At 34.7% G+C, this 14170-nt stretch overlaps 1 protein-coding gene across 3 annotated transcripts in view; it reads right to left on the reverse strand.

Moving 5' to 3' along the window:
• Positions 1-627: 627 nt before the first annotated feature.
• ELMOD2 (ELMO domain containing 2) overlaps positions 628-14170 on the reverse strand; it is a 13960-nt gene continuing 417 nt past the window's right edge. For 2 of the 3 annotated variants that reach the window (XM_015821557.1, XM_015821574.1), the window contains exons 2-9: positions 13216-13363; positions 12246-12274; positions 9943-10040; positions 7302-7431; positions 5078-5211; positions 4776-4844; positions 3696-3829; positions 628-2090 (exon numbers count right to left, since the gene is read on the reverse strand). In XM_015821557.1, the coding sequence (XP_015677043.1) occupies positions 1939-2090; positions 3696-3829; positions 4776-4844; positions 5078-5211; positions 7302-7431; positions 9943-10040; positions 12246-12274; positions 13216-13360 (891 nt within the window). In that variant the 5' untranslated portion in view covers positions 13361-13363 and the 3' untranslated portion in view covers positions 628-1938. Of the gene's footprint in view, positions 2091-3695; positions 3830-4775; positions 4845-5077; positions 5212-7301; positions 7432-9942; positions 10041-12245; positions 12275-13215; positions 13364-14115; positions 14147-14170 lie in introns of those variants that run through there. The other variant, XM_029285154.1, reaches the window with a different exon arrangement.

A 14170-nucleotide genomic window follows, 5' to 3' on the forward strand; every position in this document is an offset into this window, starting at 1 on the left:
CAGCCAAATTCTGAATGCCTATCTGTAAAAATAAAGTGTATTTGGGAGATCACAGCAGCTATTTCAGCATTCAGTATTTTATAAAATCTAGCCTAGAAAATGTGATATTTTTCCTTAAATATTAAAGAAATAGTATTGAATCCCCCTCACTATTACTAGTCTAAGGAAGTTGGCACTTTTAACCATTGGAGAAAGATAAACACATACAACTGTTAATTAAGTAACCAGTAAATAATCTTGTGAAGGCTCTTATAGAGACAGCATGTGTAACCCACAACTGTATTATGATACCAATTAAAAGCAGGTTAATAAAATAATTAGATTAGCATGGGTGCTAGTGCAAAATACCAGTAAGATATACTGAAATTTTGGGTAAATTGACTTAGAACTTTTGGAATCCAATGTTTTGATGTATTTTACAACAAACCTAATCTTTATATTATGAAAAACTTTCTTATAATTAAAAAAACATTTCAGTCAATAATGAATTCAATCTAATCATATGCCATGAACAAATATCTCCAGTATTCCCATACAACTATATGAGTTTCTTAATTTCTGTTTTGCAAGAGGAATTCCTGATTTATAATAAAGCATAATTATATATATAAAATGAGAGCTCAGTAGGACAGTGCAGACCATTTTTTAATATGTCCAACATGCATTTTACATAGTATCTAATGTTTTCTTTCAGCAATTTTTTGAGATAAAATGAGCATTTGCAAGATAACTATAAACACTAAAAATAAATCCTGTATTTCTTTGCCAAAGCCCAATTCATAATAAATTTTGCCCAAGTTGTCATATACAATCGTATTTTCTTTAAATATTCTTCAAATATTTTGATTCACTTTTTCTGGATTGGTGATATAATTTGCACACACATTTTTAGTTAGCAAGATTAAATATGCCCAATTCCAGTATTAAATATTATAACAGAGGCACATCCTAGGAGCTATCTAAAAATCAGTTAATCCCAGCTCCAGGGATGATACTCAACTGCTTTAAATAAAAGGCACTTTAACAACCTTAATCATTCTGGCCATCTCTCAAATGTCAACAAGGCTAAATACAAAGTTTAGGGGGAAAAAAAGTCTGTATAGATTTTCAACATGAGTACAATTCTAGTACCTAGATTGTCTGAGAATTATATATGTAGTTCTCAATGAGTGATACATTGAAAAAAGAATGTACTAATTATTATCTTCTATTAAATACTTTAAGTTCTATGTTATATACTGTACCTCCTAAATGTTGTTAAATGAAAAAACAGATGGAGGGAGGACAGAGATTGATATTTGATGGCAATAGAGGCAAAATTTATTTAGTTTTATATTTTATGGTAGTGTATAACATTTCTTTTGAAATGAAAGATTAATCTACGAGTTTCTATCTATACACCTCCAAAGGGAGATAAAACAGTTAATGAATATGACTAAGTAAGGACACTAAAGACAGCTTTCATTCATTCAAGTAACATACTACTTATTGATGTATATATTCTTTTCCAAATCATAACAGAGCACTAAAGCTTCCATATTTGAAAAGAACAAGATATACAATATAAAAAAATCTACAACAAATTTTCCATTAATGAACTATCATAACATCTTTTACTGTAAATCAAGTATCAATCAAATTTGGATATGAATCTATAGCTGAGCAACATGATAAAGTTCAACAATTATTTTACACCTTCTACTAAGTGTAGAAAAACTGTGAGGTCTTATGATCCAATGAGGATCTTTATATTAAAAAAAATATCTTTCGAATACAATGTTCAGTCTTAAATAAGTATTGATTGTCCAAGCATATTTTCTATAAAAATAATAATGGATGTATAAACCTTTGAGCAATAAATGGAATTTTTGGTTGAATACCAGAGTTTCGATCAAGTGCATATTATTTATGTACAGAACCCAAAAGAATCAGACATTTCTAGTTTTCAGTTTTTAAGGCAAGGACCACATCATAATCCAGGAGTAGTCTTTTGATTTTGTCATGAAACTTCTCTCTATACTGGTTGAAGTACATAATACTCTCCGGTTTCTCTTCAAACCAGAAATTGTCAAATTCATATGTCAAATAACCTGTGAAGACCAAAAAAATCAAACACTTGTTGTGAGGATATAATATTAGAAATAAGTAAATTTTAAAAAAAAATTTCCATTATTAAAACTAGTTACTTAAGTACATAAGAATAGCTTTGTGAATCAAGCCAAGGCTTGATTAAAATTGGAGAGAACTGAGGCTCAGGATCAACTGCCCTTGATAGATTTGTCTTGTATTAATTTATCTAATTTTTTTTAAGTTATCCATATTACCAACACAGCTTGTGATAATTAATTCCACAAATTAATTATGTGTGGGGTAAGAAATGCTATATTTTTTGCCTTTTCAAAGTAAGGCAAAATATTTGATTACAGCCATTCAATTATTGGAAATAAAGTTGGTTCACTCTCACTACGTCATACATGTTATAACTCTTGATCATCTTCTCCCTGGTTACTTCCCCTCCTCTCCAAGCTAAAGTGTCCTAAATGTTCCTACCTTTTTTAATGGAAGATATTTGATCTCCTAAATATTTCCAGTATTTCTTCCAGTTTTATAATACCACTTTTCAGATGTGGTAACTAATACTGCACACAATGCTATAGATGTGGCATACTATAGTTTTGCATGAATGTATTATTTATAGTTCTATATCCTTCTCTAAATGCAATCCTTAGAACTGAAAAATTATTTTAGATACATCCAAAATTTAGTCACCATGAATTTTAAAGAGCATTTTCCTCGTTTTGTGAAACTAATACAGGAAGTCCTCCAATTATAACCAATTGTTTAGCAACCATTTAAAGTTATAATGGTATTGAAGAAAGAGATTTACAACCAGTCCTCACATTTACATCCATCGCGGCATCCTCATAGTGTGATGTCTCCTGTGAGTGGGGCAGCACACATCACATTATCAAAATTTGGGTGCTTGGCAACCAGCATGCACTTAAGGTGGTTGCAGCGTCCCAAGGTCATGTGATCACCATTTGTGACCTTTCCAGCCAGCTTTGAACAATCAAAGACAATGGGGGAGCGGATTCACTTAACAACTGCAGTAATTTACTTAACAACTATGACAAAAAAGGTTATAAAATTGAGCAGGATTTACTTAGCATCCGCCTTCCTTAGCAGTGGAAATTCTGCCCCCAATTCTACCTGCATTTTCACTTCAACCTTCAGCGCAAAAGGGGCTGGCACCTACGCTACATGGTACTGGGGCCCACACCAGTGGTTTGGAACAGTTTCCTGACAAAGATCAGTCTAGCCCCTTCCTTGCTGGGTTTTTGGAAAACGGTGAAGATTGAATAACTTTGGGAGGCATTCTCTTAGCTTGCATATGATACCAAGGTTTTTCATTATTTTTTAATGTTGCTCCTTATCTTTATTATTATTTCTCGTTTGGGGTTTTAAACTAAGTTGGTAGCTGAGAGACATCTGGTTGTAGCAAAGTAGAAATCTGTTGAATGAATAAACTTTGCAACAAGTCTTACATTTTTCCCCAAATATTTCTATAGCAATTTAAACTGAATGGTACTTAATACGATAAGGAAAACTACTAATTTCTAAACAGATTGTGGAACAGCCTGCTCCAAAAATATAGAAGCCAGCCATCTCTCTAAAGGACAGTTGCAAATACTCACAGTAAAACTGATGGAAATCGTTCAGCTGAGGAGCACCAGGAACCAAGTTGTAAAAGTGGCTCTTTAAAAGTCCTTTAGTTAACAGACTGTAAGCCATCTCTGTCAAATTTATTCCAACGATTGCATAAGAGTATCTGCAATAAACAAACAAATGAATAAATGTTGCCTTCTTAATAGAATGAAACCTTCTCAATCACTTGTATATTATCTGGGGGTATTCCTAGAGTCATCCTTGCTAGGGTTTCCTATTGCTAACTTTGGTCAATCTATCAATTAGAAATAGTCCTTGCTTAATGACTGGCTGCTTAGTACCATTTGAAGTTACGTCAGACCCCCACCCTAGCTAATTACCACGAATTTTTGAAATTTGGACAGCTGCATTCTCCAGCCCATAGTCACCTAATTGCATTTCGGACACTTGGCAACCAGCTTGGATTTATCACTGTTTGCACAGTTCCATGGTCATGTGACCATAATCTTCAGTGGAGTTTTGTTTTGTTTTTTTGCCAGTTTTGCTACTTTCAGTTTCCAGCAAAAATGTCCATTGAGGAAAACAAGTTTGCTTAATGACCCTGTGGGCTTTCCCTTAACAACTATGGCATTCATTTAACAATCACAGTGTTCGCTTGATAACCATGGCGTTTGTTTAGCAACCACTGCAAAACTGTCATAAAAATGGGTAATTCCAGACTCGATTATCATCATAACTTGAGGACTACCTGTATCTCCTTTTCTGGTTCAAGCACTGATAACCTACATTAGAATACTGCAATGCAACCTAAGTGGGTCCATCCTTTATTTGGTTTGAAAGTTCAAGATGAAGCAGAATGCAGTGGCCAGGTTGCTGAGTAGAGCACATGGCCATGTACATTACACCTTTTGTTAAAGCATATACAAAGAAAATAATTTCTACTGTACAACTTAATGACTTACTTTTACAAATACTCACACATATATACATCTTTTAATACAGATGGTATCTGTGCCTTGAAATTAATGCTGGACAAATAAACCCATTATTACATTCAGACTTGGTTTTCCTCCATGTTTAAAAAAATAAGTAACTGAGATGCCACTTACCCAAGTTTTGGATGATTTGAACGAACAAGGATTTGACGAGCTTCATGAGGATAATGTTTACTAAAATATCTGAAAGAGACATAAAAATATTGTTCGTAATCATTGCACTGCAGTTAATTGCGGTACAGTATATTAAACTGAGTTAATAATTAAGATTAGCATTTCCTTGAAGACAAATTAGCATATCTGATTTGAACAAATAATAACATATTTTCCATTAACAGCAATAAATACATAGCCAATGTAATCTATAAAACTTTAACTTTAAATCATGGAAAAATATACATATACTTTATACTTACAGAAGATTAGTTAATCCCAGCATTCCCATTCCTCTGAAGTCTGTTTTAGGGTCATCACCTTGGAAACCAATATCACACCACTGCTTTGTGATTCTGGCCTTCAGTTTTTCATGGGGCATTAACAAATTCCAGAGCTGCACAAATATGCTTCTATTAATTTAATTTCTAAGATCATTTTAAGTAATTCTAATTTGTATCAAAAATTGATGCAATGTCTACTTTAATAAGCAAAATCATATCATTTAAGTACACACACACACACATACAAACCAATCATAGAAACGTTACCATAAGGTCTACTTATAAAAGTCTGCCATACCTACAAATCAAGAGTCCCTGGTGTACCATTTTCTCATTCACCATAAAACCTGGTTCATATATTTATTTACCTAACTAATTTATATGCTATCCATCTTATGACAACACTGGGAACTGAGGGACACGCAACATGGGCTTTGTGGTACCAACAACAAGGACTTTGTAATAGTGTTGTACTTGCTAGTTTTCTTGTGTTTTAATTTGTCTTATTTTTCTCTTTTTAAAAATTAACATTAACAATTTATTAGAACCTTCCAGGGTGGAATGTAAAAAGCTTTTTACTTAAGTAATTGAATCTTGTTAGTGCTGACTGTACAATGATACATTGTAACACATTCCTCCCACTGGACAAGGCATGCCCAGCGTGCCATTCTTTCAATACAGGAAACTGTTTAATCCAATGGGAAAGAGCTGAGGAAGGTGTTCATGGAGGCACATACATGTAGGGGAAGCTGAGAAAACTTTCACACTGGGCAAAACCACTTGTTACATCACCCAAGGGCTGGGACAAGGGATGTTTTGGCATGGTACGATCCCTTTAAGCACAAAACCAGTCCCATATAGCCCAGGAGTGTAGTGCAAAGGTGGCATTTGGCGCAGCTTGGCCCCTTTACACTGGTTTTTTTTTTCTTTTTGTCCTTTTTCACTTTGCAAAGTCAGGCTCATATGGCCAGTCAGCCAGGCCAGGCACACCTTGTCAGCAGTGGGAATAAAAATGCAACCACAATTGTCAGCTGGTGCATGAAACAGAATGGCAGAGGTCTCAGAGTGTAGGTGGCGAGGTCAATTGGGTCTAGCCTAGACTGGGGCAGCTGCAGATTTCTGGGACATGGCAAGCAGCTCCAGAGCTACAGAGATGTGGGGCTGCTTGCTGTCCTGCAAAGCAGGGTGCAGGGTAGCCAAAGCGCCCGAGATGGGGAAGAGGGAACTGATGAGTTGAGACAGTCCTTTTTCTTACTGAGGCTCAGGACTGGAAGCGACTGAGCCCAGAATGGCTTTGACTGGGGTGGCCCTTGGCTAACAGGTGAAATTTGCTTAACAATGCAATGGGATTTGTTGGGACTATGGTTACTAAGCGATGTGGTCACATGATATCATTTTATGACCACATTGCTTAGTCCCAACTGGTAAGTCGATGACTATCTGTAGTAAAGATAACATTTTATCAGACATATATTTTTGTTCCTGCTCTGAAAAACTTCAAACTTCTATTTTTTTGTTCACAAATAAATTGTTTTATAAAATGTTACAAAACCCCCTGACACTTGCAACCTCCTGCCAGCTTTCCCATTGCTACCCATTCCGAGTAAACTAGATAGGAAACAGACAAGATGAACTAGTTTTACTTTACTGTAAAGTTACAGTAATAGAATTTTGCAAGTCTGAAGAAACAAACTTCCTGCCTTGACTTTTAATTGTTTGATTAGAGTGGGCCCTTCCTAAGTTTCATTCTCTGCAGGCTTCTCCCTTTCTTGTTTAATAATTCTCTAGGCAGCTTCTCATCCAGTTTTCCCAAGGGCGTTCATACATTCCATTCCACTGATTTTGTTGTGGGAAGCTGGCTACTATTCAATTATTTGTTATTTAAAAATGTCCTTATACCAGAACCACCATATATGGTCACCCACTCCAATATATAATTATGTTAAGTACTTCTTTTTATCTGTTCTAGACAAGTTGGTAAATCAATTTCATTAAATGATACTGTGCTATTAGTGACTCTAGAATATACCCTATCCATATATCTTCCCCCTCTTTATTAACTTCTTCCATGCTGCCATTACTAACAAGAAATATTGAGATTTACAGTAAATCTTGGGTAAAATGAAATCATTTTATTCTATGATTTTTATGTTATATAATTAAGCAATTTAAATTTGTAACACAGAAGTACTAAAATGTTCACCTCCATTAATTGCTCTTCATGTTCTTTATTGTCTGAATTATATATTTGTTTTTTGAGATCTTCCACTGCCAAACAGAGTTTCTTGTAGCCTGATATTTGGAGTAAAGATGATTGTAGCTTTGAAGCAAATCTACCATAAATTGAAAATTCAGAGAATTCTAAGTAACATGTGATGCAATGTGACACAATATTCAACTGCAAAACAAATAGCACTAACAAAACCAAATATTCTATGACAGAAGTGAAATACGTAACTTTGATTTTATAAATACCTGTTTTGTCAATCTAAGATCTATGCCAGGCACTAGAGTATTCCAGTTCTGACCTACCATATTATTGAGTCAAAGTTCCACATAATTACAGTGTGGTATTAAAAAATGTTAAGACTTCCCCATAATTTTTCTGTTCCCTCTTTATGCACATATGTCTAGTTTGATTTGGGTCACAGCTCCTACATGTGGTGCACCTATCCACTGGAGGGGGGCAGTGAGGGGAAAAATAACAATACACTAACAACACAACACCAACAAGCATGTTATATCTCTACTATAGTTTCAATCTACACTTGCAAATTTTGTAAAAAGTAGCAGCAGTCATCAGGCAATCACTGGATAGAAAAATATATTATACCACTGAAATTATACCACTTCCATTACCTAATCTTGTATTCTCTGCTTTCAAATACCTTGGATGATCAAAATTTGGAATAATTTGAAGTTATATTTAACAGTTACAAACAAGTGGCTGTTCAGAAACCATGATATACCAAGATATCCTATCTAGTTTTGACAAATTATAATACTAAATACAGTGTGCACAATTATTAGTCAAGTGAGAATTTTGACCATATCATCAACACCCTATACCAAGGTGTGCATAATTATTAGGCAGCTTCTTTTCCTCAGGCAAAATGGGCCAAAAAAGAGATTTAATTGACTCTGAAAAGTCAAAAATTTAAAAAGTCTTTCAGAGGGATGTAGCGCTCTTGAAATTGCTAAGATATTGGGACGTGATCACAGAACCATTAAACATTTTGTTGCAAATAGTCAACAGGGTCGCAAGAAATGTGTTGAGAAAAAAAGATGCACATTAACTGCCAAAGATTTGAGAAGAATCCAGCATGAAGCTACCAGGAACCCATTATCCTCCAGTGTCGTCATATTTCAGAACTGCAACTTACCTGGAGTGCCCAGAAGTACAAGGTATTCAATGCTCAGAGACATGGCCAAGATAAGGAAGACTGAAACCTGACCACCACTGAACAAGACATATAAGTTGAAACGGCAAGACTGGGCCAACAAACATCTGAAGACAGATTTGTCAAAGATTTTATGGACTGATGAGATGAGAGTGACTCTTGATGGACCACATGGATGGGCTCATGGCTGGATCAGTAATGGGCATAGAGCAGACATGTCAAACTCACGACGTCACGTGATGTTGTGCAACGTATCGGAGCTTTTTTCCCATTGCCGGCAATGGGGTGGGCGCGGTTTCCTGGTGACGCATCCGGCCCACGGGCCGGCAGTTTGACACCCCTGGCATAGAGCTCCACTTCGACTCAGACGGCAGCAAGGTAGAGGTGGGGTACTGGTAAGGGCTGGTATTATTAAAAATGAGCTAGTTGGTCTTTTTCGGGTAGAAGATGGACTCAAAATCAACTCCCAAACCTATGCCAGTTTTTAGAAGAAATTTTCTTCAAGCAGTGGTACAGGAAAAAGTCTGCATCTTTCAAGAAGACCATGATTTTTATGCAGGCCAATGCTCTATTCCATGCATTGAAGTATTCCACTGCGTGGCTAGCCAGTGAAGGCCTCAAAGATGAATGAACAATGACATGACCCCCTTACTCACCTGACCCAAACCCTATTGAGAACATGTGGACCCTTCTTAAATGGGAAATTTATGGCGAAGGAAAACAGTACACCTTTCTGAACAGTGTCTGGGAGGTTATGGTTGCTGCTGCACAAAATGTTGATCGTCAACAGATCAAGAAACTGGCTATATTGGTCACTGATATATATATATATATTGAAATGTTAGAAATGTTTATTTGTACATTTTGAGTTGTTTGTTTATTATTCTCACTTAGCAAATGCAAATAAATGACTGAGATGGGCAGTTTTTTCTTTTTCATTTAGTTGCATAATAATTCTGTACACTAATAGTTGCCCAATAATTGTGCACACATATTCTCATAAAAAGCCAAAACCTCACTTTTACTTTCTTAAATATTCAGATTTGAGGTTTATTAACATTTTGGATTGACCAAGAGCACTGTAGTTGTTGAATAAGAAAATTAATCCTCCAAAATATAACTTGCCTAATAATTGTGCATAGTGTAATGTAAGAATACATACTCACTTCTTCAATTATACTGCAATGTTTCATAATAATTACCATTAATTTAACAAGATATTATCTTCCACTGAGTAAAATAATTAATTTATGAATTTCAGTGAAAGAAATTTCAGTTAATTCTCTATTTATGCCAATATTAATAAATTTACCAGCTTAATCACATCATATAGTAAATTTAAATGTGAACTTACTTCTTTCACATTTAATCTAAGATTAAGATTAAGATTAATCTAGATTAAGATTTTTCTTGAGATTGTAGCAGAGGCTGTAACAGACATACCCTACATCTTTCTGTACTTTAATCTTCTTTTCTTCTATTATGCACGCAACACATTTTTCCACTTCATCTTCAGTAGTGTTCAAAGCATTTTGCAAGGACTAAATGAAACAAAGTAGAAAATTAAACTAAAATGAAAATTAAACAATATATAATATTGATGAGTAATATTTTCTTTGTTTCTTAAATTTTTTTGTTTTATATTTTAACTTTTTTGAATAAAATAAAAATAAATTGAAAAAAAATCTACCTAAACAGCAGAATCTAAATTGAAATAGTTGCTCAGAAATAGCACTCAATATGGTTTATTCTACATTTAGTATTGTTACCTTATTTCAGAAATTATTTGATAACCAATATTGGTTTATTTAACAGATATACTGTAGAAGGGTAAGCAAATCTTCACATCCTGAGAATCATTTATTTGACTTCTATCTCATGTTTTCTTCAAGAGCTGAAGGCAGTGTATTTAGTTCTTTATTTTCTCTTTTTGTCTAAAAACCTTGTGACATAGGTTAAGCTAAGAAAGAGTGACTGGGTCAAAATTACCAAGTAAGCTTCTTTGGATGAGATAATGTAACAGTAATAATCTATTTAGTTTTTCAATTGGAATGAAAACATCAGACATTCCTAAAAACCACCTTCTGATTGTTTACATTTCCAACATACATTTGGCACATCCTTATAATTCTTTGACAATTTAATTGTTAAGCACCAACCCGAAGGTGCTCCGGTGGACATGTAAGAGAGCTAAGAATTATTGGAATCAGATATGTATTTTAATTCTGAGACTTTGTTTTGATGGGAGAAAAAAACTTTGTCTAACTTCATCTCTACTTGGAAACAACTTAGCTTTTTTGCATGAAATGGAAAAAAAAAAGAAAATTTAACTAGATTTGTTTGATTTCAAAAAAATTGTACATTATCATCTAATTCCGTTCAAAATATTATTATATTTTTTTGTTTTATACCAAAGTTGGTAATTATTTTCTGCTGTAGTTCTTTCTTTTGTTGACTGTACCCCCAGTTTTGTTTTCCTTTTCCCCCATCCCTCTAATTGGAATGCCACAACAGTTGTAAATGTGAAAATGTTCAGTGCCATTGTAAGTTTGAATGGTCACTAAATGAACTGTTGTAAGTCGAGGACTACCTGTAGTTGTAAAATGCAATGTCACATGACTGCAATGCGTAGTAATAGCAATACTGGGCCTTTCTAGTTGCCAAGATGTACAGGTCATTAAGTTGGAAGAGATGGGAATCCCAAATAAGAAGTAAAGGGGTGCTGTGCAGAGGCTCTGGGAGGGCTATTGCAATCCACATGTGAGTTTTCAAGAGGCCAGGAAGGGCCTGAGAGGGCTAGCAGAGGCTGCATGAGAGTGGAGAGAATACTATGGGTGGGAGAAAAAGCGGCAGCAACTTACTAGAGCAATTTCTGAACTTCCCTGCCAGGTTTGCCATTGACTTTGCTTCTGGGAAGCAGGCAGGGCACAAATGGCAATCACATGCCTGCAGTTTCCCCTGACATTGTAATTGTGATTCACAATCACATGACCATGGGGATACTACAAAGGCTGAAACTGGAAGAACTTGCAGTACGTCCATTTTTTCAACATCTCCATAACTTTGAATGGTTACTGGATGTAAGCCAAGGACTATCTATAAATGGTTTTGGACTTTCCCAAAACTTATCAACTTAAAATATGAAATTACACAAAACAAAATGCAGTGCACAACTTTACTAACAAGGAAAATATTCATGAAAAAATGTTGCTGAGAATCTTGAAATAACCAAATTGAAGAAGCAGCTGGATTTGGCAAGCATGCTTTTTAATTTCAGCTGCAGAACTCTTTGAAAGTTTTATAACTAACATATTCATAATCAGCACAACTGAATTTGACAGTGCTCTTTTTCTGAACTAATAATCAAGGTTAGTCAACTGTTTTAAATATATTGTGTGTGTCACTGCTTACAAGTATAGAAAGTAAAGTGACTTGAGATTAGAAAGGTACACTTTATAATAGTGCAGAAAAACCTTTGGTTTAGAGAGGCAGTCTGGGATCCTGTCAAGCAGGTCCCTTTTGCAACAACATGGCAAAACCTCTGACTACATTTCTCAAATGAATAAACATTATAACATGCAATGTTTTGAAGGAAGAGGATGTTCTGTATTGCTAAAGCAGTATTTTAGACATTACGTATGTTGGAAACTGATTTTGAAATGCAAGTTAAAAACCAATTCTGATGGTCCTGTTCTCATAAGAAAAACAGGGGAAAATCCATTTTATACATGCAAAATATATCCTACCTTATGCTTCGATGATTCCAGTGAATACTCTGCAATGATAAATGTTAATTATGTTTATTAAAACTATTCAAACTCCCTAATAACATTTCATGTTTACAAAGAATAAATTAATAATAATAATAATAATTATTATTTAATTTATATACCGCCCTTCTCCCGCAGGACATTATTCTGAACATTATTCTGATACAGCCTTGCAAATATTTTTATAACTCAGCAAAAAACATGTTAATGAATACTCAGGAAGTATGACAAGCAAACTACAGGTTTATTGTTTATTATGTCTTTTAAACCATTTGCATAACATGACAAAATAAATTGTAACATCTGTCATAGTGTGAGAGCCACCTTTACTCATTACATGAGTCTTTGTACATGACCATGTTAACAATATGGAAAGTTTCAGCATGATATGATAATGGGTTAGGGCGTTAGGCTATCATCAATAGAGCTAATCAGATGTAAAAAACGAGAAGGAAGCACTAATATAGGCCTATGAAAACAGGAAGGTAGGACTTAAAAAGAAATAGCTCAAATTAAACAAAATGAAAAATGGGGATAATAGTTTCAAATTCAGAAAACTAAGAAGAGATAAAAGTTAGGGGGGGAAAGTCTAAGGGAAAAAAAAAGCACGAAGGGATAAGTGTGTGTGTGTATTTGTGTAGCCCCTCTAAGGGAGATGGACAGTTTAGAAATAAGAAATGTAAATAAATATATAAATAATCTAACTATTACTGTACCAACCTATATGGAAAAAAGATCCAATGTAAAAATAAGCTAATACTTAATGGTTATGTACCATGTATAACCAGATATTTGGCTTGCTATTACAAATCTCGCCAATTATTTAAATGCTACTAAAGGACTTTCAAAAAGTTATGAAAATTACATGGGATTTCAGATCATCTCTTGGCCTGTCATTGGCTAATATAAAAAGATTGTCATAATAATGTATAAACATATTTATTACCTATTCGTAGTGTTCTTTTTGCATTTTTCCTTGTGCCATTGCAAATACGCTGCAATTCACATTTTCCAGTTACCAGTCTTAAGATCCACTTTAGCCAAAATCGAAAGATATTTGTATAGAAATATCTCCATAAGTCTATAATCATTTTCTATAAAAACATAGAAAAGAGGAAAAGGTAGCATAACAAGCATTATAAAACTTGTTTATATACTAGAACATTTGCACAGCCTAATCGCTTATTTTTAAAGAAAGACTGAACTGGTAGCTTTTGTTAATCAACTGATTTTACAATAAATTTATTATTTATTAAGCAAACAGCATACATAAGTACACTGAAAAGCAAAGAATTTCAGATATTACTGCCTGTAAAGCTCTTGGTTTGATTCCATACTCTTCTGTTAACTAATTTTCTCCCCAAAGCACCCGCCTACCTAAGCATTTATTCTGGATGCTAATCCTCTCTACAAGCCATAAAGTTTAACAAAACAGCAGAATGGTATTTTAAAAACGCAAGTTACTTGCATTGCCAAGATTTCAATAACCTGCTCTCTGGTAAAAAAAAATAAAATTTTTTTTTAAGGAGCCAGATACCAATGTTTTCTAATCTGGTTTGAGCTAGTACCTCAGTATACAAAGCCAAATATTGCAGTAGCGGCCTCAATAAGCAATGCTTTAATACTGAAAAAAATACACATATGTTTTCTCCCCCCTCCGCCTTCATAATGTGCCTTATGCCAGACGCTGATAACGCATCATTTTTTCATTTGGCAGCTAGCTGCACAGAACCGAGTCCATATGAGGATTTCCTCCACCGTCCCGCTCCCCGGGCAGATTCCCTTATTCCCCACCCCACCGTCGCTCGGGTGCCCGCCCTCCTTTAACCGTTACCAGGCTGGTTACATCATTCCAGCGAAACCCATCAAAACTGGCCACAGCCTCGCTTCACCTTCACCAG

The sequence above is a fragment of the Protobothrops mucrosquamatus genome, unplaced genomic scaffold (assembly GCF_001527695.2).
Source record: "Protobothrops mucrosquamatus isolate PMUCROS unplaced genomic scaffold, P.Mucros_1.0 scaffold_166, whole genome shotgun sequence".
NCBI lineage: Eukaryota > Metazoa > Chordata > Lepidosauria > Squamata > Viperidae > Protobothrops > Protobothrops mucrosquamatus.